The sequence below is a fragment of the Protopterus annectens genome, chromosome 12.part0 (genome assembly GCF_019279795.1).
Source record: "Protopterus annectens isolate FY-2018-M chromosome 12.part0, PAN1.0, whole genome shotgun sequence".
Classification (NCBI taxonomy): domain Eukaryota; kingdom Metazoa; phylum Chordata; order Ceratodontiformes; family Protopteridae; genus Protopterus; species Protopterus annectens.
The window spans coordinates 192,559,487-192,583,850 of NC_056746.1; the positions used below are offsets into that span (position 1 = coordinate 192,559,487).

At 41.5% G+C, this 24,364-nt stretch overlaps 1 protein-coding gene across 1 annotated transcript in view; it reads right to left on the reverse strand.

Annotated features, from left to right (window-relative positions):
• ERN2 (endoplasmic reticulum to nucleus signaling 2) overlaps positions 1-24,364 on the reverse strand; it is an 886,535-nt gene that overhangs the window by 146,052 nt on the left and 716,119 nt on the right. Inside the window, exon 17 of the mRNA XM_044089233.1 lies at positions 22,311-22,510. Coding sequence (XP_043945168.1) covers positions 22,311-22,510 — 200 coding nt within the window. The remainder of the gene's footprint in view (positions 1-22,310; positions 22,511-24,364) is intronic.

Below are 24,364 nucleotides of genomic sequence, written 5' to 3' on the forward strand. Positions count from 1 at the left end.
ATACATCTTCGGCCACAGATTATGACTGCCCTTCCAACCAGGTGTCCTCAATGGCTAAAAGAAAACTATCAGACCCTTTAGACCTAGGACACGCAGAGGTGGTAGAAAACAAAGAAACAGGCACTCACAGTCTACAACTGTTACTACAGAAAATTGTGAGTCAGTAAATAATGTGCACAATATATCTTCATTTGAATTGTCATCTGTCCATAATAAATTGCTGAACAAGGGTTTAAATTTTGTACCGACTTCATTTGTCCCTGAACACATATTGGTCAATGAAATAAATGATTTTTGTAGATTGATTAACCTCAAAATATTCTTTTCAGATTGTGACAGCTCTCAAAGATCCACTGGGTTCAAATTTGGCAAATCCGATTTTCAACTTCCAATGGACAAGCATGTAGCCATATTCAAGGAATGTGTCATCAAAGATCTACATTTTTCTTTAGGCTACCAACCTATTAGACACAATTTAACCTTGGAGGAACAACAAGCGCTACAGGAACTTCGTTCCAGTCAAGACATAGTGATTACACCAGCTGACAAGGGAGGAGGCATTGTAATTATGGATTGGTCCATGTACCAAGAGGAAGCCCAAAAACAATTGTCTGATGTCCGATTTTATATAAAGATGGTCCTTGATCCAACACCTAACTTCAAAACACACATTGATTCTTTTTTGGATTTAGCCACACCCTCCTGTGGGTTATTGACAAACAGAAATGTAAACAACTTAAAGTGTCTGAACCTATTGCTCAATACCTATACTTGCTTCCTAAAATTCATAAACATCCTACACATCCCCCCAGCAGGCCGATTGTTTCTGGTAGAGGTTCTCTTACAGAACCTTTATTGGCCTTTCTTACATATTACCAAAAGCCATTATTACCCATGGTGAGATCGAGGTTACAAGATACCACAGAATTTTTGAACATTGTTCAGGACACACAACTGGAATCAGATTGGTGGCTATGTACATTGGACGTCTCTTCCCTTTATACCAGCATCCCACATGATGCAGGTATATCAGCAATTACATATTGGTTAGACAGATCCCAATTATACACTATGGGGTTTAACAATTTTCTAATCAGACTGACACAATATGTGTTAACTAAGAACATCTTCTATTTTGAAGGACAAGCCTATTGGCAAGTTAGAGGCACTGCTATGGGAGCATCCTTTGCTCCCATATACGCAGATTTGTTTATGGGATTCTTTGAACAACAATTCATATATGATTCTTACCATAATTCTTATATGGAACAATTAGATATCTGGAGAAGATACTTAGATGATTGTTGGATGGTGTAGCGGGGTGATAGCATATGAGTACATGATTTTGTAAAATATTTGAATAACAACCCATGGGATATTCAGTTTACTTTAAATATACAATATCAAGAAATTGTCTTTTTGGATGTGATAGTCTCTCGACAGGCTGACCATACATTGGCGACCCGTGTACATAGGAAATTTCCACAACACAATACACTTTTACATGCATCCAGTTATCATCCCCGCCACATCATTAACAGCATCCCTAAATCTCAATTCTTACGTATGAAACATATATGTTCATCTCAAGAATCCCATCTAGCATGTGAACAGGACCTGTCCAACTAGCTCATAAGCAGAGGGTATCAGAAACATCATATTACCCAAACTATTAATCAGATCACAGATGTGCTCCGATCTACACTATTACAATACAAACATTCACATGATGAACCTAAAGCAACAACATCCCAACCCATCAGGTTTGTCACTACATTTGGTAGCAATACACTCTTGTTTAGGGACATTATCAATAATCATTGGGATATTCTAAGGGCTCATGAACATTTGAATGAGATATTACCTGACAGATGTGCTTTTTCATACTGTAGGGGTAGAACCATTCAGTCTCACTTTACACATTACAAAAGATACAAGCCACCCATATCTATTCAGACAACTCTATTTGGTGATCCTTTGGTAGGATGTTTTCCATGTGGTCATTGTAGTGCTTGCAGATACATTTTCAAGACCAAAGAATTTTCTAGTGGCAATACCTTTAAGGTATACCAGATAAGAATTTTTGGAAACTGTAGCACGGATTGGGTGATTTATCTGGCCACTTGTACCTGTTCCTCCTTTTATGTAGGCCAAACATCAAGACCACTGAGACACAGGATAAGTGAACATCTCAGCGCCATTAGAAATCATAAAATTTCTAATGCTTTATATAAACACACCATGACTCACCAAACTGCACAATTTAAATTTACTATTATTGACAAAATTGATACGCATAGAAACCTTAAAGCAGGCTGGCATGACAGATTAAATAATATGGAATCCTCATGGATCACCAGGTAAGGAGCTTTATTCAAACCCGGCTTAAATGAAATAGAATAGTTTTTGTCAGCTTATGATTTCATGCATTTGTATATTAGTCAAAACTGACTGTATTCTCTTTAGATAAAGACAAGTTTATAGTCTACATCATTTGATTTTCAAACAGGTGTATACATGTTTTTTGGTGTATATACACCTTTAAATGATGGGATATAAAAGCAATTACCAGGATGTGCTGTTAATACTATTTTTTGTTTTGCACTGAAGAAGGTTAAAAATACAGCCGAAACAATGCAATATATGGAATGCAATTTGCCACTAATAAAGAACATTTAGGCACTTTTCTCCTTTGTGTAAGCTCATATAATAACCTTAAGAAAATAACATTTCACGGTAATCATCAACATTATATAGAGTCTCACAAGCATGCCATACACAGTATAGTAGGCACTGTTCTGAAGTGACGTAGCACTACTCCTATATGTAGCACTCGGAGCAAAAGATAAAGGTTCAGTGACTGCACAACTAGTAGTTTCTGCAATTTTCTGTCCAGCTCTCCAGTCCTCTAAAACACTTCTATGGCATCTCAGACACTGCATCTAACAGTTCTGGGATGGATTTGTCCATCTCACTCGAAAAATACTCTTAATTTGGAATTGCAACCAAATACCATCTGTTTCTTGTACATAACTATAAATCAACACCCAGAACAATGTATGATTCTGGACGTTGATAAAACACCTTTATTAAAATATCACTTAAGACATAGGCAGATATAATTTAGTAGAAAAGAAAACATGAACATTTGCTTCCATTTATACTTGGACATTACATGCTGTCTTTCTTAATACAACTGTCTTTCAGTCCAACATTACATAAATCACTTAATCCCTGTCTTCCCATAAATTTCACTCCTCTTCCTAAGCATTATTCTGCATGTATTGTTCCAAAAAGTTCCATTTATTTCTACATAATGTGCTCCTTCCCATTTATAAAGATTGCTTTTGCAGTTATTTTATCTCTTCTACAATATTTAAGACTTCATATACAATTGGTTTAGATTTTGACTTCTGTTTTCAAGTAATTGTTTTTTTTGGCAGCCAGGAGAATTGAACTTAATAAAGCTTTACTATATCTAGGCAATTCAGATCCTGTGTCTCAGCTCAAAAGAATACTTTCCTTAGTTATAGCTATTTGCTCCCCCAATATTTCTGGCACAGCACTTTGTAGGGAATTTTTGTTAAATCTGCCAACTCATTACACTCTCAAAAATACGTTCCCAGTTACATCCTTCTTCCTCCCCACACCTCTGCCATTTGCTATCCACCTGAGGAAAAAAAAATTAAATCTGCTTGGGGTATAAAAGTATCTATGCAAACAATTTCAAGCCAAAATTATAAACCTTCTAAACACTGTTGCATACTTGGGAGCCATATATATGTCCTCCTATTGTTTCAAACTGCTTTTCCATTCTCTCTCCCCAATCTTTTGTAATCTCCTCTGATTGTTTTTTACAGCTATTGTGTAGTATTTCATATGTCCTACAAATTACTAGTTTTTATAAAAGAGCAGCTTCTGTTCGAGACTTTCACTTAGGACTCCCCATATCCCCCTTTCTTTGCCTACACTTTGATATCACTCCCCGACTGAGAAGGCAGTCTTTAACCTGCAATCCAAATTTCTTCTTGGCCTCTTCCTACTATATTACCTTTCCCTCCCTGGTTATTTGCTGTAAGTACATTGGTTCCTTTGACAGTTTTCTCCAGAAAATTCGACCTCCTCTTACCTATGTTCTGCCTTTACTTGCTGTCATCCTATTGTCAGAAGCTTAGTTCTTAGAATATTTTCTGCAACTTTATAAATATAATATTTTGTAAGGTGGTGGTTATTCTCCTTAAGGATATCATCATCATCATCATCATCACAATCATTCCTTTCCACTTTGAATTATAACCTTCTGTTTGTGTTATGTATATGAGCCTTAACTGTGTAGCTCTAAAATAATTTAAATCAGGTAATCCTAAACCACTTTGTTCCACTGGGAGGATCAACTTATCCATCTGTGACCCAAATTTTGATCTAGTCAAACACTGGCTCCCATTTTTGTAGACAAGACTAATTTTTTCCACTTCTGTCATAATACTGCTTCTACTTGAGTTATCTTTTTTGAGAGGTTGAGATGATTGCTTTCTGTTCCTTGGAACTGGCAATGTGAAGGATGACAGAAGCCTTGATCTCAGCCTTCCTCCAACCCACAGCTGTGAAGGAGATAGTGCTGCAGCATGTACTGGAGTGTTCCCATAATCTAGCAAAGACAAATGCAGGTCCCTATGGCCAAAAGCATCACATTTCTTCAGTATGCATGTTACTGCCCATCTGATTGAAATAGGAGATGCCCTCACTAAGGCTTCCTTCTCGATCTACAGAGTGTACACAAAGTAAGTGCAATGGGAAACTTTATGACCCTTTTTGTCCACTCCCTGCTGACCATCAACTCCCCTCCCTGCCCATCCAATTGGCCCATTCATTCCCCTTTGGCCACCTGGGGTGAGGGTTGGGTTGACTGGAAGGGCAGCTTCACCCTGCAGGCTGATGGACTTTATTCCCTAACTTCCTGTGCTGCTTCCAGACTAAGTCTCATGTTCTCCAATTGTGACAGGCAAAGGTTCCCCTCTCCAAGGTAATATGCCTATCTTACACCCCACCCTCAAGGAGACTGCAATGGAGCATTAAGAAGCCTCTCCCACCCACCCCTAATCTGGCATAAACTCTGTTGTGCTCCCCGTATCTGACAACACACTGGCTATACTCAAGTTGGAATTTTAGTACGATTTGAAACATATTTTGACAAGTTGTTGCCTGTAGAATAAACAATACAAATAACCATTCTCAACCGCTCAGATTATTTAAATAACTTGATGTATTTTCTTTATTTTGACACTAGGAGCATAACTTTTAGTTGCAGTCTTTCTAAAGAAGCCTGATCAGTTTAAGTAAAGTTTCCATAAAAGCCAGTGATCATTGATTATTATAGTGAGAAAAGGATCAGATTCACTGTTAAGGCAGTAAAAAAGTTTGAGAGTGCCATTAGGTACAAAGACATGTGATACAAAGTAACAAGTAAATGATGCAAAAGAACACATTTCAGAGCAAGCTTTAAAATTAAGAATTTGTTTTTGTGAATGTCACCATATGTAATACATAAACTCACAAACAAATTCAAAATAGCCATTCACTCACCAAGGAATTTTGGCAGACACTATATGAATTAGTATATTATGATTACACTTAATATCCAGTCATTTACTGGTTTGTAGATACAAAACTTACTTATGTTTCCCAAATCACACTAAGCAAGCCAGATATAATCGTATACCCCAATGTGCTACTTAAACCGAAGTATTATATTTTGCAACCAATTCTACAAGTCATGTGCAATTAAGGCAACTAATGCCTATGAAATAAAAAAAACCCACTCGGATAAAAATTACTGAATCAGGTTACACCTTTAGTTTGCAAATGTGACTTGCATTTCTGCCATTTCTTATGAATATGACAATAAGTTAATAAGAAAATGACAGAAATACAAGTCACATTTTTGAGACTGAACCGTCTAGCTTAAGACTGGAGCTTCAGAAAAATGTAAGCACGTTCCTGACTTAAAAATGCCACCCAAAGTAACAGTTGATAGAAGTACAGGAATTCCATTCCTTTATGTTTCAGCTCCATTTCAGGTCCTGCTCACTGTCCTCTCTGCTCATAAGTGCAGCCCTGCAGCTCTCTTCCTTATTTGATACTGATGATTTCACAGTTGCATAATTTACTGTTTTAAGAAAGTTATCTATTTTCTGGAGTTTGTTGTGTCATATAACCTTGAAAAAGATCTACAATTTCAACTCCTTTCACTCTTGTCATGTTGGTCCAGAAATATGGCAACATATTTTACTAGGGTAGACTTCATTAATTAATTTTTAGTGCCCAATTTATCCATTTCAGGGTTGTGAGTAGCCACAGCCTTAATCTGGCAGGCAATGAGTCTAAGACATGACCCAGTCCCAGATGGGATTCTAGCTACTGCAGCAATGAGCATAAAATATGAATCATACCTGGATGGAATGCCAGCTGCCTGCAGCAAAGAGCTTAAAACATGAACCAATCCTGGGTGGGATTCTAGCTCACTGCAGCAATGAGCATAACATATGAATCATACCTGGATGGAATGCCAGCTTATTGCAGCAACGAGCATAAGACATGAACCAATCATGAATGGGATTCTAAGTCACTGCAGCGAGCCCAAGCCATGGACCAGTCCTGGATAGTTTACCATCTCACTGCAGCAATCAGCTTAAGACATGAGCCAATCCTGGATGGAATATCAGCTCACTGCAGCATGCATATACATTGCACTCACAACAAAAGAGCAGTTGGGAGGGTTATCAATCCACTTACCAAAATGTCTTTGGGATGCAGGAAGAAACCAAAGAATCCAGCAAAAACCCCTTAAGGACTGTTAAGGTATGTTTTTCTTTTCTTTTTTTATTATATATTCGGTCTTTCAAACTTCGACCATATGCTATAGAACATATGGTATTCTAAGTTTTGAAAGTTCGAATATATAACATAGACCCTTCCCTAAGGGGTACACAAGGGCAAAATGTAGTTTGGTATGAGGGTAAGGGGATATGGGGACAAGAATAATTCACTCACACCAACACAGACAAGCTCCAGAGCACCCTGACAGAAAGATTAGTTTGTACTGCTATAAACCAGTTATAGACTGAGACACTGCCTTGCAGAGTGGCAGCTATAGGATTACAGAGAAGGATCATTCTGTTCCTATTTTGGGATGTACCCAATGGGGAATGAGCTTGTGCCAAATCTACCATTGTTGGTAGCAATTTTTATCAATGCAGTTAGTTTGAAGGTGTATTAGACTGGCAAATATAGTGCTACTGTCCAGCTGTAAGTACATTATTATAGGGAGAATGCATTAGCCAAGATTTAGTTTAAAGTAAATGAAATGTGTCACTAAGCATCCGACATACGTTTCAACTTTCTTATTAGTGCTGGGGTTGAGATCAGAAAAAAAATGCACAACTATGGGACATTTTTTCTGTTTTCATGGAGAGCCTCTTGGTATCTAGCATTATAGGGCTGATGTTGTACATCCCAATGCAGCAAACAGCCCTCATTTTGGATACTTTTATATGTGACTAAAGATACAGACTATTACCATTACATTCAATGGCAGTTTACTTTCTTTTGGCCAGTTCTACTGGTATAAAGGGATAAAGCTCTAACTATGGTCCAGGCAACCTGAATTCGACTAGTGACTTTGGCACCTGCTGAAGCTGGTGTGGGGAGGACAAGAATGATGAGGCTAAAGTCTGCTCACTTCTCTTTGGGTATAGAGCAGATGTAGACATATGTCCTTGTTTGCATACTGTCCAAGGTAGAATGTCCTGTGAAGAACAGGGATCATGTATAGGTACTTGTCTATATGGGGAGTGGCATGGTGTGCACTGCAAAAGCCTGCTACATGCCAATTCCCCAAGGATGATAATCAGAATATATGGGGAGTTAGGGCTTAACAGAAAACCCGCAGTCCCTCACAGAATGCCAGCTCTGCTCCTGGTATGTGTGACCCATGCCCCCAAGGAGCGAATGCGCCATAGAACTCATTCAGGAGGAATGAATAGGTCAGTAGAGAGGAAGACTGAAGTAATTTCAACCAGTGGTTCATACTGTTCGGGTTGCAGGTATTTTACTGGGGCCAGTCTTTGGCCCAAGCTTTCAAACTGGAGGGCCTAATGTTGAGACTGGGTTTATGTGTTTCAGGGTGTCTGCCATTCACTAAACAATATACTTAAAAACTGTAGGATATTATTAAAATTCAAATAATACCAATGAATATTAACACTCCACCGGCAACCCAGTGATGCAAAAACAATAAAAAGTTAAAAACCATAAAACACCACTGTCAAAAAGGGAACTAATAACTTTAATGCAAAATAAAATAAAAATATGTTAAGTGCTTTCACGACTTAGCGTCACTTCATCAGACCATAAAACACAGTTCCAATAAGCATTTTAAATACAAAAACAATTAAGATTCAACCATTTTTACAAAAGCAATTAATCAGTAAATGCATCAGTAATTAAAACTGCAATCCAAACCAATAGAATCAAAACTATACAATAGCTAACCTACCATAAATGATAAAATAAACCCTCTACCTATCACAACTCATAAATAAGCATGAAGTACCATCTACCATGGTAGGCATAAGGGGTGTGTAAACGTCAACCCAGTGCACTAAAACGACCCAATAAAATTGCTAGTCTACTCTGCTAACTCCTATCCAAGTTAGCAATCACGTTGACCTATCAAAGCTATCATCTGCTACACCACCAATCAAAGCGCCCCTCTCAGTCAGCTTATCCAAATGAAAAATATACCTAAAGGTCTACAAAACACCAGTCTACATACAGGTATCTATCAGCCTATCAAGCTCTGTAGAAAAAAATATGACACAATCAAAACATTTCACTAAATAATACACCCGATAAACATACTCATACGGCTACTACACGAGACTCACCATACCCATAAAACCATAAAACAGGAAAGTACAACAACTATTGATTAGTAAACATCAAAAACCAAAACCACATGTATCTGACCAAGTAATTATCATATAGTGATCACTCAAAAAGCATATCTGCTCAGATCCAAACAAACAAAATCAACAACTGCATATAATTAAAATCCATATAATGCCGTTCAACCAATAAGTGTGTTTTCAATGAATTAAAACTCATAAGCATAGAATAACAACTACAGTGGTAAGTGTAAGGGGTGTATAAACTTGAAACCAATACATTGCAGTCAAAAACGCTACTGGCATATACTCCAAACCCCTTTCCAGGTTGATAATAGCATCAACCTATCAAATTATTCTATGCCCAAAAGCATCAACCAAAACGCTTGTCTCAATCACCAAATCAGGGGCAGAGATAAAGCAACAAAGCACACCCAGAAAACTGCAAGCACCAATCAACCTGCAAGTATCAATCAGCCTATCAAGCATTGTAAAGGCAAATCTAACCCAATCAAAATGTTTCACACACACACACACACACACACACACACACACACACACACACACACACACACACACACACACCCTGAAATTCCACCATAATACCTACCTGTCCCTGATTTTACAGACAGTCCCACATTTATTCATGTAATTTCCCTATCCTGCATCACGAGTGGAGTAGGTTTTACAAGGCCTCACTGCTGTCATCCAGTGTTCACCCCAATTCCCCAAGGATGCTAATCGGCATATATAGGGAATTAGGGCTTAACAGAAAACCCTCAGTCCTTCTCAGAATGCCAGCTCTACTTCTGGTATGCTTGACCCATGCTCCCAAAGAGTGAATGGGCCATAAAACTCATCCAGGAGGAATGAATAGGTCAGTAGAAAGGAAGACCGGAACAATTTTCAACCAGTGGTTCATACTGTTCGGGTTGCAGGTATTTTACTGGGCCCAGTCTTTGGCCCAAGCTTTCGAACTGGGTCCAATGTTGAGATTGGGTTTGTGTGTTTCAGGGTATCTGCCATTCACTAAACAATATACTTATGTACTGTAGGATATTATTAAAATGATTTTCTTGGAAGGTGAGCAGGTTAAGTAACCTAGTTAACTGACTAAGGTATTTGCTTACATAAAAGGACCTCATCCAGGTCTTGTGTGTGCCACCAAGAGATGCAGCTAAATGAATCTAAACATCCTAAAATTGTTAACGATAAGCTATTGGGAAGGGGTATCCCCCTATGAAGGAAGAAGGCAAAAGGGAGTAAATGTTCTGTTGGCATACACTTGTCACTTGAAAGTGGCCAGGGAAGATATGCAGCCATACAGGGTCCCTTGGATAGGTTAATGGTTACACTGGTAAGTGGTTGTGTTCTCCCAGGGGCCCAACAGACTGATCTGAGGCTTCTCCTGGGTAATTTACTGTAATTTCATTAGTGCAGTACAATACAAGCAGGAATTGGAACTTGCAGGCTGAAGGGTACATCCTCAAAAGTGAACTCATGTGGTGGCTGGTTCCAACAGCAAGCACATTTCCTGTTGCCTTCTGCAGGTATATAGTAATGTCTGATATTCACAGAGACATGGGTTTGCTAAAAGATATACTCACTACTTCCAAAGATATTACTTTCATTTAAGACTACATAAAACTATTACTACTGGGGGGAACTTGCACTTAGCTGAAACACTGGACCCCTTTCCAGTATGCCTTTCTGACTGTGCTACCTCATTGATTTGGGCAGTCCTGCAGTGGTTTGAAGTAACACAAGTACTGGTAGAATTTTGTGCAGGCTATGCACAAGGATCCAATGACTCAAGTAAGAACACTGTTCTGACTCAAAGAAGGGTTTCAAGTGGGAGTTGGTGTGCATCAGGGTTGAGCCCACTGCTGTTCCTACTGGTGATTGACTACATTAGCAAACGGGTCACCAGGGACAGATCAACAAAGCTTCTGTAAGCACAGGATATGGCATTACATGCAGACACTCAGCAAAAACTTCAGTAAAGAATAGGGGAATGGAATATAAAACTGAAGTCACATGGGATCGAATTGAGTACAGATAAGACAGTTGTAATGGCAGCAAAAGGGAAAAATCAGAAGAAGCTAAGAAATGAGAAGGAAAAACAGTGGAAGAGGTTAACAGCTTCAAGTACTGGGGGGGGGGGGGGTTGAAGAGAATGGAAGTCTGAATGAGGAGGTCAAAGATAGAATCACAGAGGCTGCAGCCAATTGGCATACTCTGTCAGGGGTAGCATATGATATAAGAATGCCAAAGAAGCTGAAAAGTAAAGAGTACAAAATAGTGTTGCAACCAGTACTACTGTATGGTACAAAAACCTGGACAGTAAAGGCAGAATGGGTGAGGACGCTAGAGGTGATGGAGAAGAAGTGTTTGAGATAGGTAGCTGGATGCACACTATGGGACAGAAGAAAAAATAATGGCATCAGAGCAGAAGCTAAAGTAGCTCTAATTGCAGAGAAAGTCAAAGAGAACAGATTACAGTGGTTTGCGTACATGGGCAGAAAAGCAGAAGACAAGTTGGTGAAGAAGATTTGGGACAGACAGGAAGAAGGCAAGAGGAAATGAGAGCATCCAGTGAAGAGGTGGATGGATTGTGTGAGAGAGGACCTGCAACAGTCATGTATGACTGTCGAAGAAGATAGCAAGAGAGATGGCAACAGCTGACATGGCACCCCAACCCCATGTAGAAAATGGCAGTTGATTGTATGTGTATATTATATATATAAAATGAATCAACTTATCAGGTTGGTTTCTACACTGACAAACCCACTCAGCACAGAGTTTTGACCACATATACTGGATGGGTTTTCTTATTATGGTGATTGTGTAAGTGCACTGAGGTGGGACCTGATGCTCAGGAAATGGACAGTAATTCTTAGAGCAGCTGGAGCAACCTGCCTTGTTGGTGCTGCTCAGCCTTTCTGAGGAAGAGTACAGTTCAGAAGACTACGGCAAAGAAAAGTCTCCTTGCCCAGAAGGTCCAGATGGCTTACGATTAGAATTTCACAAGACTGATTGATTATACATCACCATTTATAACTCCTCTCTTTTTATCTTAGCTACTAATCATTGAGCAAATATTTATTTGCATTGTGATTACTACTGTTGCTGCTGTGTGCTATACCACCTGACATGCACCAGAGAAAAAACAGTGAACCCGTCCTCTCGCTCTCTTTCTCTCTCTCTGAGGTAGAGAAGCTGATCACTGGCCATTTGAGTCTACCTTCTCCTGGCTAATCCTCCTACAAATGTATTGTTAATTAATTCCAGATTTCTGGTACTTCAAATGATGCCATACATCAGCAGCAACCGAACTGAACTCTTTTCCCTTGAGTTCTGTGACTGGACAGTTAAATCATACTTCGGCAGTATCAACAACATTTTTTGTAATGTTGGTGGTGCCTTGTATGAGGACTTCTTAAATATGCTTTGTGACAACTTATAATTTGTTTCTTCCAAAGCAGCTTTCTTAGAAATATATTCATCAAACTTTTCACGTCCATATGGCATGGCATGTAGTCTTTTTCTGTCCAAGCATATCTTCTCTGGCGTTCTATTAAAGGTCTTGAGCTATAAGCAACTGTGGCAGACTGAAGTCTATAACTTATACTTCAGTTATTAATTCTGAATTTTCTTTACAAAGTTCCAATTCATTTACTGCCTGTAGCTTTTCTGTACTTTCATCCTGCACACTACTGGCACTGCATACCTGCCAAACAAATTATGCACACAGAAAACTCATTTTCATGATTCTGCTCTACTACATGTGATTTCTTTGTCTGTAAATGTACATGTCTCATTCTATATACTTCAGCACAAGTCCTTCTGTCATAGTCTCTACAGACTGGATTAAGAGCAGAGTAGTTATTTTCACCAAGCCTATAACAACATGTGTGGCATGAAGATTTAGTTTTTCTTTTTTTTTTGGATCTTGTTTTAGCTGTCTGCTATCTCTCATGTGCTGGATCCCTTCCTTTATCTTCCATTCCAACAGACCCAGCAACTGTCCACCCACCTCACACTGACTGGGGTCCTAAAAGCAAGAACATTTGTGTGTAAGCAACCATGGAGTACATGTAGAGGAGATCAGGACATCTTTTACTTAGTGCTATGCCCAACACACAAGCACAGATATATAGTTAGGGTTAGAGGCAGAGGCAGGGTTAAAAATAACACAGATGAGTAAGGTGGTACAGGAGGGCAAAGCCTCCCTGCACCTCCTTACCCATCTGTGCTAACCCTAACCTTACTCATACCCCCTGTCCCTTACCATAACCATACAGATTACATTAGCAAAACGCCCTTCCCTAAAAGTACCACTATTCAGATGAAGTTTGATCTGGGTTTTGTGACTGGGGTTTACTGACAGTGCAAAAGAAGTTGCCAATATTTTGTGATTCACTCATTGGGTATTTTTGCTCATTTTTTGCCAGTCATTTGTGTATCAGCCAATAATGATACTACCCAAACACACACACACACACACACACACACACACACACACACACACACACACACACACACACACACACACACACACACACACTAAGAGGACGAGTTGTTTTTTTTTTTTTTTTGAAGCAGAGGTTTGGAGTTTTTTATTTTTTACACATCAGTGAATAATTGTTAAACTTTTCTGAGACATTAAATGGCTTTTTCAGTAACATTATGCTTTGTACTGTTTTTTGAAGACTACGTGACAAAAAGGAAATATGATTATTAATATGAGCATTATTACAATGTCCAAAGGCTGCATCTGCTCTGCACTATTCTACTTAGTAACTCCTCCTTGTACATAACAGTACACCTCCTTTCCAGGGACTTATTCCAGGTTTTATTTAGTGTTTGTATGTCTGTTGTGCAGTGGATGTTACACTCTTGTTTTACTTCATTTCTAGCTAGTACTAGCAATGTTCTGTCTCCTCACACACATGCTCAACCCCTGTCAACAAACATATCTGTAGTATTATACTGCTATGTACAGAACAGCAGTCTATGTACCCTGTCTCTGAATTTCTCTTTTTGAGTAAATCATTATTACATACATGTGTACAAAGTTGGTGAGAAAAGATAATAAAGGTTCTATGATGTTTGCCAGGTTGCTGCAGTAAGCTTCCTACAGCTGCCACCATCCCATTCTCTCATCTACAAATGACAATCCCTCATAAATGTATCTGATGTTTTTGCACTTACCACCCAGGACAGCAGTTCATTACACCACTCTACAGTCCTCTTTATGAATCAGTATTTCTTTACCTATAGGTTATGTCCTATTCAGCTAGAGATCATGACCTCAACTTCCTGGCTTAGCCTTTGTCTTTCACATACTGAGCTGTGACTACTTTATAGACACATATCATGTCCCCTCTTTCTCTACTGGCTTCCAGGAAGTAGGCTCCTGCATGCTGTCTTTATGTCACCCCTTCCAGTTCCCTTACCATCATTGTTGCATTCTTCTGAACTTTAGTCTAACTCTCTAACATGTGTGCTTTCTGATTCACACACATTACTCTTACTTAAAACATGCAAACCTGACCAGGACTGGCCTTTGGTCAACTGGTGCCCTAGGCAAAGGGGTTCCACAGGGCCCCCCATTAGACCACCTGGTGCCCAAATCCTGCTTTACCCACACTATCAAGATTACTTTTTTCTTCCTTTTTCTCACAGTTTATCTTGCTCTTCAGTTTTTCATGTATTCATTCAACACATTTTAAAAAACATTTTTTTACTACAAAAAGTAAACAAATAAATACTGGAAAAGCAGTCCTGCTAGAGTGGAGCCCTAGGCAGCTGCCTAGCTGGCCTGTGCCTAAGGCTGACTATGAACGTGAGCATGTATTTGCCTGCTCTGGTAACTGTAATTTTGAGATGTTCTGCAACATTATTTGCTAAAATTAGAAGTTATGCCCTTACCATAACGTTCCATGTGGAGTGTTCATCTCGCCTTTGTTCTTACACCTGGGTTCGGAGCCGATCCTCGGCTCCGTGTCGGCCGCTTGGCAAAGCTCTGCATCAAGAAGAAGCTCGAGACCAACCTAACTCCCACAATCCCCCTCTGCCTTTACCTCAGATCTAGTTTGCAAGCAAACCAGAAGTCAACAGAGAGAACAACACATTCATGCCAAGAACAACATAGCTGAAAATATATATATATATATATATATATATATATATATATATATATATATATATATACAACAACTGCTGAAGGCAGAAGCAGGAGAAACCAAACCAGACACCTAAACTGGACGTTCTTCCTGAGGGTGGGAGGGTGGGAATGTAAGAATAAAGGCGAGATGAACACTCCACATGGAAGGTTATGGTAAGGACATAACTTCTAAATGTGAGGGTGTTCAATCTCGCCGTTTGTTCTTACACCTGGGTAGCGTCCCTAGCTCCATGTTCCTGAGGAACTCACGGGAGAACGTTCCTGAGCACAGTGGAACCAAAGGTTGCCCTGTCCCTAGAAACCCTGTCTACTTTGTAATGAGAAATTAATGTATGTGGTTTAGACCAAGTGGCAGCCGCACAAATAGTGTCTAACGGTAGGCGAGCTGCATGAGCCAGGGATGTAGATACTGATCTTGTAGAGTGCCCTTTGGGCTTGACAGGTAAAGTTTGCTCCGAAGCAGCATAAACAAAAATAATGCAATCAGATAGCCATTTGGAAAGGGTTCGTTTCATAACTGCCATACCCTTCCTTCTGTCTGCAAAGGCTATAAAAAGCTGGTCTGTTTTTCTGTGATCCTTTGTTCTATCCAAGTAAAATCTGAGTTGTCTATGAACATCCAACTTGTGTAACATATATTCCAACTTATTGGAGTGGTTTTTGAAAAAGGTAGGGAGCTCAATGGACTGATTAATGTTATTAATGGAGCAAACTTTAGGAAGAAAGGACGGATTAGTGCAAAGAGATACTCTATCAGAGTGAAAGATCAAATAAGGGTGTTTAACGGAAAGAGCTTGAAGCTCCGATACCCGTCTGGCCAATGTAATGGCCACCAAAAAGAGGGTCTTCCATGACAAATATTTCAAAGGACAGGAAGAGGCTGGTTCAAAGGGTGGTAGCATCAGATGAGATAAGAGAAGGTTTAAGTTCCAAGGTGATGTAGGAGTTCTAACTGGTGGTCTAATATGGAAAGATCCTTTCAGAAAGGCCTTACAAAGTCTGTGAGCCATAATAGGAGCCCCACATTCTTCCACATGAAAGTTTGAAATGGCAGCCAATTGCACTCTCAAAGTGGCAGGAGAAGCTCCTTGGTGGAACAGTTCGGTCAAAAACTCCAAGATCCTATTCAAAGGAGCTATCATGGGGTCCAATTGTTGTGTATTTGCCCAGTGCACAAAACGCTTCCATTTACTAGTGTAAGTCTTTGTAGTGGAAGCTTTATGAGAAGCCACTAGTATATTCTGAACTGCAGGGGAAAGAAGATCAGACCTGGCTAAGTAGGGAAGCGGAGCAGCCAAGCTGCTAGTCTGAGGGAGAGTAGCGACAGGTGGGGAGCCCCTGACGAGTGGGTCAGTAGATCCGGCTCCGGGTCCAGGATCCAGGGTTCCCGAATTCGGTGTGCCAGAAGAAAGGGAAACCAGATTTGACGAGGCCAGAATGGGGCAATGAGGATAATCGTCCTTTGCAGGTTGTTGGCTTTCTGCAGAAACTTTGCAATCAGGGGAAAGGGAGGAAAGGCGTAAAGAAGACCCGGGGGCCAATCGTGAACCAGAGCGTCCCTGGGGACTTCCCCTGGAGGGGGTAATAGGGCAAAATAGCTTCTGCATTTGGCGTTCATTGGAGACGCAAACAGATCGCAGGAAGGCTGGCCCCACTTGCAAAAAATTTCCTTCGCAATTGACTGTTTGAGGGACCACTCATGAGGTAACAGGATAGCTCTGCTCAACCTGTCGGCTATGACGTTGGATAACCCCGGGATGTGCGTTGCTATCAGAAAGCGACCCGTGGACTCCACCCATTGCTAGATTCTCATGGCCTCTCTGCATAGCTGATAAGACTTGGTTCCCCCTTGCTTGTTTATGTACCAGACTACGGACATGTTGTCCGTCTGAACTGCAATTGTCCCTAGAGGAAGAAGGGGAGCAAAGTGTTGCAATGCTAGAAACACTGCCCTCAACTCTAGAACATTGATGTGCAGATTGTACTCCAAATTGGTCCATTCGCCTTGGACTGTCTGTCCCTGAAAGATGCCCCCCCACCCTATCAGGGAAGCGTCCGTGGTCACCGTAGCTGTCGGCGTGGGTAGCACAAATGGTCTTCCGCTGGAAAGACTGCAAGTCCGGAGCCACCAAGCCAGGTGTGATTTGCATATGTTTGTGATGTGAATTTCGTGCGTCAGGGGTAACTGTTGGAACGACCATTGTGCAAACAGTAGCCATTGAAGAACTCTCATGTGCAATCTTCCCAAGGGTATCGCAATGAGAGAAGCTGCCATGAGACCCAAAACCTTCAGAACCAGTTTCGCTGGGGATTTTCTGGATGACAGAAGAAGAGATATATGGTTTTGTAGTGAGGCTATCCTTTCTGGAGGAAGCCTTAGAATTAAACAACGCATATCCAATTCTGCTCCTATGAATGAGATATGCTGTGATGGCTGTAGTAAAGATTTTTCGAAATTTACGGAAATTCCGAGATGAACACAAAGTTGTAGTGTGTAATCCCTGGCCTGAATCAGTCGACGCTCGGTGGTGGCAGAAAGGAGCCAGTCATCCAGATATGGAAACACCTGGAATCCCAGGCGTCTCAAGTGAGACGCTACCACTGCCATACATTTGGTGAAAACCCTGGGGGCTGAGGTCAGACCAAAGGGCAGGGCTCGAAACTGAAAGTGACTGGCTCCCAGCCGGAAGCGCAAGTGATCCCTGGATGCCCTGGCCATTTTGATGTGGTAGTATGCGTCCTTTAGATATATTGAGCACATCCAGTCGTCCTTCTGTAAGAATGGAAGGATCGATTGAAGCGTGACCATCCGGAACTTTTCTTTCTTGATGAAGGTATTGAGTTTGCTTAGGTCCAGAATTGGCCTCCAGTCCCCTGTCTTTTTTGGAACTAAAAAGAACCTTGAGTAAGTTCCGAATCCTCTTTGGTCCGCTGGGACTGGTTGGATGACTCTTTTTTCTAGCAGCTTTGAAATTTCTATAGCTGCAGGGCCTTGCAGATGGGGCGGCACATCTGGGAGTCTTTTCTACGGAATTGGGGGCAATAGGAAGGGAATTCTGTAACCTCTGGTAACAGTGCTTTTTACCCAATTGTCTGATGTAAGACTTTGCCAGGCCTGAGGGTATAAAGCTAAGCGACCTCCGACTGCCTCCAGAGCAGGACAGTCGGGCCTCCTCTCAGGAGTGCTGGAAAGGTTTCCCAGGGGGTGTATCCCTGTCACCTTGGTTTTGCAGACCCCCTCTGCCACCAGGGCGACGTCTTCCACCTCTGCCCCCTCCTCTGCCTCTAGGGGGGGCATCACCCTGTGTGCCTGGGAAAGAGCCTTGGGGTTTTCGAAACCACATTTTTCCACCACGTTGCCCTTTGGGGTACGGTCTGGATGGGGTGGAAAAACGGACTCCGACAGCAGACAGAGTCTTTCCCTCTTGCTCACACCAGGTAAGGGTCTCCTTTACTTTGGGGCCAAAGAGAGTGGCACCATCAAATGGGGCATTAGTAAAGGAAGACTTGAAGGTTTCCACAAAGGAACATAAGCGCATCCAGGATTGTCTACGAAGAGCAATCGCTGAAGCCGCTGCCCTACTCGATCCTTCGGCTGCGTATGAGATCAACCTCATGGACGAGTTCACAACAGATGTAAGGGTATTGAGATGTGCTGTAACTTTCTCCGAGACAGCAGCATCTGTAGTACCCTGGAGGGTATCTCCCAACTCTTTGATTAGATCCCTCTGTAACCGTGTGAAGTGGGTCAAATAGTTCAGGGATCGCATAGAAAAAGCCGCTGAACTAAAAATGCGCTTCCCATACCTGTCCATAGTCCTAGAATCTCTGTTAGGCGGATGGACAGATGAGGAAGATTCAGACATCTCCTTTTTCGTGGCCGCTGCCACCACCATAGCATCCACTGGCACTCCCTTTGTCAGATAAGCCTTATCTTGGGGGGCAGTAATATATTTATTAGGCTTTCTAGGGACTGGCTCCACCGTGTCAGGTGCTTCCCACGCCCTTCAAGCAATCAATTCCATCAACTCATCGAAGGGCGGAGTAACCCAGGAGGAGGAAGGGCGAGCACCGAATGCCTTCAGCAAAACTGACTCATCCTCAGAAGGGGGAAGGGATTGCCAATCACCTCTCTGTTTTAGGATCTCCAGGATGTCAGAAAAGGAGACATCCTCTGAGGGTGATTTTGTGGACCCTTCTGACTCATCCAAGTCAGTGTCCGATGTCAAGGATTCTTGTGGAGAATCCAAGTGTCTCCTCTTACACAATCTTTTCCTCGGAACTTCCTCGGGGGGGGGCATCCAATGAAGCCTCCGAGGAAGAGGGGGCACCCTCTAGGGGTGGCTGAGACACTGGTGCTCGACGCTTAGATGTAGCCATGGGTGCAGAGGAGGATAACGGTCCTTTATGGGAAGGAGAAGCTGTTTCTGCTGAAGTGGTTGTCTGAGTAGACAACACCTTCCTCATGAGGTCGAAGGCCCCCAGGTCCCGAGTCGAGGCATCCCCCGGTTCCGAAGAAATTGGAGGAATCCCCGAGACAGGCACCGAAGGTATCGACCCCGAGGACGGAGCCGAGTCGATCCGAGCCGAGGCCCCGAGAGGGAGTGTCGGAACCGAAACATCGGTCCGACTCTCAGTCCCGGATCCAAGGATGGATCTTCGGCTCCGAGACTCCGGTACTGGGTCCGACGGAGTTGAGGTGAACGGTGCCGACCGAGAAAAAGACGGTTCCGGCACCGAGGGCTCCACAATCACCAGATCAGCCTCTCCCGGCTCCGAAGACTGGATAGGCCTCGGAGGAGGAACAGGTGGAGATAAGGGAAGGCCTTCGAGTCTCGACACCAACTGGGAGGAGACAGAGAGGAGTTTGGACAAGGCCGTATTCTCCATCAATTTCTGCACCACGCGGTCTACATTGGTGTCGGAGAGGGGCCTGGAAGAACGAGTCGAAGGAATCGAAGATGGAGCCGACCTCAAAAGTGCCGGAGGAGAAAGCTCCGTCACCGGTTCCAAGACTCGAGGCTCGGTAACTGACAACAGTTCAACACTCGGCCCCGAAGTCTGTGGAACCGGTGATCGAACTTTGAACGAAGAGCTCGGAGCCGATGACCTGGGCTCCGACGTCTTCGATTCCTTCGAGGATTTGGATGTCTGGTCTGATACATCCAGAGCCTCTTGTAATGCAGGCTTCAAAAGGCCCCTATCCATAAGTTTCCTGCGCCTATCTGTCATGACCCTTCCACTGAAAGAATGACAGATGGAGCAGTCTTCTTGCAGATGGAAAGGGCCAAAACAGTAGACGCAGGAACTATGACTGTCTGTGACAGACATTTTCTGTCCACATTGGCACCGTTTGAAGCCTGATTTAGCTTTTTCAGACATGTTACAAAGTGAAATCCAGTAAACAGTGAAATAGCCAGTACAATTGTCCAATCCAGTAAAACTTGTCCAATCCAGCAAAAATTTGTCAAATCCTGTACAATAGTCAAATCCAATAGTCAAATCCAGTAAAGTTAAAGGGTGGGGTAGGCCCCGAGGGAATAACTCTAATAAAGTATCTAAAAACTATATACGGAACCGAGAAACCCTCAATACACTACTCACACACACACACAGTCAACTTTAAGAAAATGTTTTATAAGAAAAATATAAGAAATATAAGAAATAATTAATCTTAGCTTTGAGGTGGTCCGAGCTCATCAAAAATGATGCGAACGTTGCAGCGGCAAACTAGATCTGAGGTAAAGGCAGAGGGGGATTGTGGGAGTTAGGTTGGTCTCGAGCTTCTTCTCGATGCAGAGCTTTGCCAAGTGGCCGACACGGAGCCGAGGATCGGCTCCGAACCCAGGTGTAAGAACAAACAGCGAGATTGAACACTCTCACATCAAATATTCACATGATGTGATTCAGAATAAAGACATATGCATGATGCTGCAGCTCTCTATTATAAATGAGTACACTATACAAACTCGACTGGGATACAGGGGCATGCAGATGGTGCCGCACATATGTCATGGTAAGACTGCTTACCTACATTTGCTTGCTGAAGCTTTACAGAGCACCATTTTTATCGGTCTGTATTAGAACACTGAACAATCAAAATGTTGAGTGTTCTAATATCGAACCGTAGCAATCGAAAAAAAAAACATCGAACGTTTGGAACAGCAAATATTTTCCTAGGGAAAAAATTTGCTGTTCCAAAACACATACACACAGCACAAGCACATCAGACAAACAGCAATCCACACACATACACCTAAACTCTTACACCCAACCCTACACTAAACTATACATACACCACTAACTATCCACTTACCTTAACCCAAATCCTAACCTTAACGTCCGTCACTATCGCACAATCACCTCACCCGCGCCCTAACCCTAACCCGCCCTAACCCACACGTCCACACAATCGCACACTTACCTGACCTGCACCCTAACTCACCTAACCCGCCTAACTCACACATCCATGCAATCGCAAACTTACCTGAACCTGACCCATAACTTTCCACCAGAAAGCTAAAAATACCAAAGCAACAGAAACAGACAATCAAATTCTTTCCCAAGGAAAGAATTTGGTTTCCTGTTACTTTGATATTTTCGGCGTTTGCTGAAAACGGGTCGATATTAGAACACTCGACATTTCAAATGTTCGGTGTTCTAATATAGACCCTTTCTATCTGATTGAAGCTTAGATGCTACATTCTGTGTGACATTTTTTTGCAAGATTATTTTTTTTATAAATAAAATAAGTCTGATATACACAACAACACTTATGACTGCAGCTTCATGGAAACATTACATGACTGATCTGTTTTGCATCACTGCAAATTTAAAGCAAAATACAAATATTTTAGGGAAAACAGAAAGACATCAACAAATACTATAATCAGTACTATAGATATGTAATATTTTACATAACTTTACACTTTCAGAAAATAACAGAAGCTTAAGTAAGAGACGCAGAGCTTACACAGGCTATAACAGAACAAAAAGTTGTACTCATAGTGATTTTATATACATTGAGAAAAATAAGGAAAATACGGTTATGAGATTCATAGCCATGTCTACAATTTTCTAGTCTACTGCTTAACCAGTAAGCTAATATTTTCTGTTAATGCCACTACAACATACTGCCTTAGTATGGCTAAAGAAATTAGTAACTAGTGACTTACAGGATTATCTTTGGGTTCTTCTAATAGAACTTCTGGTGCAATCCAGCCTTCAGTTCCTGGTATACCTGAGCGCAGGCTAAAACTGTGGCGTCCAGCTGGCAATTTCTTACACAGACCGAAGTCTGAGATCACAGCCCTTATTTTCCCATGGGCATTCGGCAGGGAGATGAGGATATTGCGTGGCTTGAAATCACGATGCACTGGAAAGGCAATACTTCCAAAATTAGTATCCAGGTATCACTTTTTAAATATATGAAACTGGAGTATACATACATACATTTATTTAAAAGACTTTGGGATTAAACAATCTTTGTCTACTACAAAACAAATTGTAGAAATCTAAATTCTGATTATCACCACTCCATCCCACAGCAATGCTAAATACTGAAGTCACTACCAAACTATAAATTTGATGAAATGTTACATACAATAAGGAGGGTGGCCACGGTGGTGCAGCAGTTAGCGTTGTCACCTCACAGCAAGAGGTTCTCTGGTTCGATCCTCGGCTGGGGTACCTTCTGTGCAGAGTCTGTATGTCCTCCCTGTGGTTGCGTGGGTTTCCTCTGGGTGCTCTGGTTTCCTCCCACATCCCAAAGACATGCTGTAGGTGGATTGGACACTCTAAATTGGCCCTAGGTGTGACTGCGTGCATGTGTGTGCCTTCTGTGGAAGGTTGGCCTCCGGGCTGGCAACTCAACACCATAAAACTCCACTGCCAATCATGAGTGGACAGGTGATCCGCTGTGGCGGCCCCTAACCGGGAAAAAGCCGTAAGAAGAAGAAGTTACATACAATAAGGAAAAAGATGAGGTACTAACACATGTCACAATGTACATCTGCTTCCTAAGGTGACTTACTATGTAAATGCAAATCCACGAGAAGATGAGCATTACAGGATGCTTGTATGCACCCCAGGGGGGTGAAATATAATAGTAAATTAATGGCTAAGTATACCTGTGCCCCAAAAGAAATGCAATAAATCTTTTATGAAACGGTCTATGAAAATCCTGCAGCCTGACTGGGCTGGGTAACGCAAGTGTGTAAAGCATGTTTAATGCAGAGTTTAAAACAAGAACCTCAAACAATAACTACAGCACAGAGAATTGTTTGGGTACACTAACAATGCACAATACTTAATAAACATGGATTCTACTTTTTTTTTCAGCTTATGCAAACCAAAATTCCAATCATTTCTAAGCAAAGTCACTTGGAAAACAGCATGACTAGACATACAAAGAGATGTAAAAAAATACAAAAATAAAAAAAAAATGATTCTGAAAATAAATAATGACAGTCTGGCTTGAAATGCCACTGACAGTTTCAAAGGAAACAATCTGGTCCAAGCCTGAAAACTCAAAGACTCCTCCCAAACTGCCAACAGATTCTCACTACCTGTACCCACAAAAAAGAAATATTAAAAAGATACAGGGAGGCCTATTCCCTCAGTATCAAAAAAACTCTCCAGAGTTAATACACACACAGACAATTCATGTCTTTATTCAATAAAACATACATAAAAAAGATGGAAAAACCTCTATAATGGTCCACTATGTCTCCTTAAAGATATCAAGCTTATGTCACAGTAGCTCAGCAGCAAGCTTTCATAACTACCAGCTCTAGTGTACTACATGCAGAAACATGGGTGCTTCTGCTGCTACGCCAAACAGGAAAAGACACAAATGGAAAAAAGCATATAAAAAGCTTTTTTGTAGGACAAATACCCTTGAAATTGCACCATGGGGGCTTTCCCCCATATTACCTGACTTCTTGCTAGGGCTGCATAGAACTGCCCCTACATACACTCACTGTAAGATTAGACTAAGTGCTTCTGGACCTGTTGATTTTCAGAAAAACTCAGAAAAGTAGTGTGTGTGTGTGTGTGTGTGTGTGTGTGTGTGTGTGTGTGTGTGTGTGTGTGTGTGTACACGCGCGTGTGTCTGCGTGTGTATGCAAGTGTGCACGTGTGTGTATTTGCACTTAAATCACTTAACTATTTTTTGGCATTTCAAACTGTTTTCCTGCATTGTTTTACTTCCTTCTCTGTTTTCACAGTT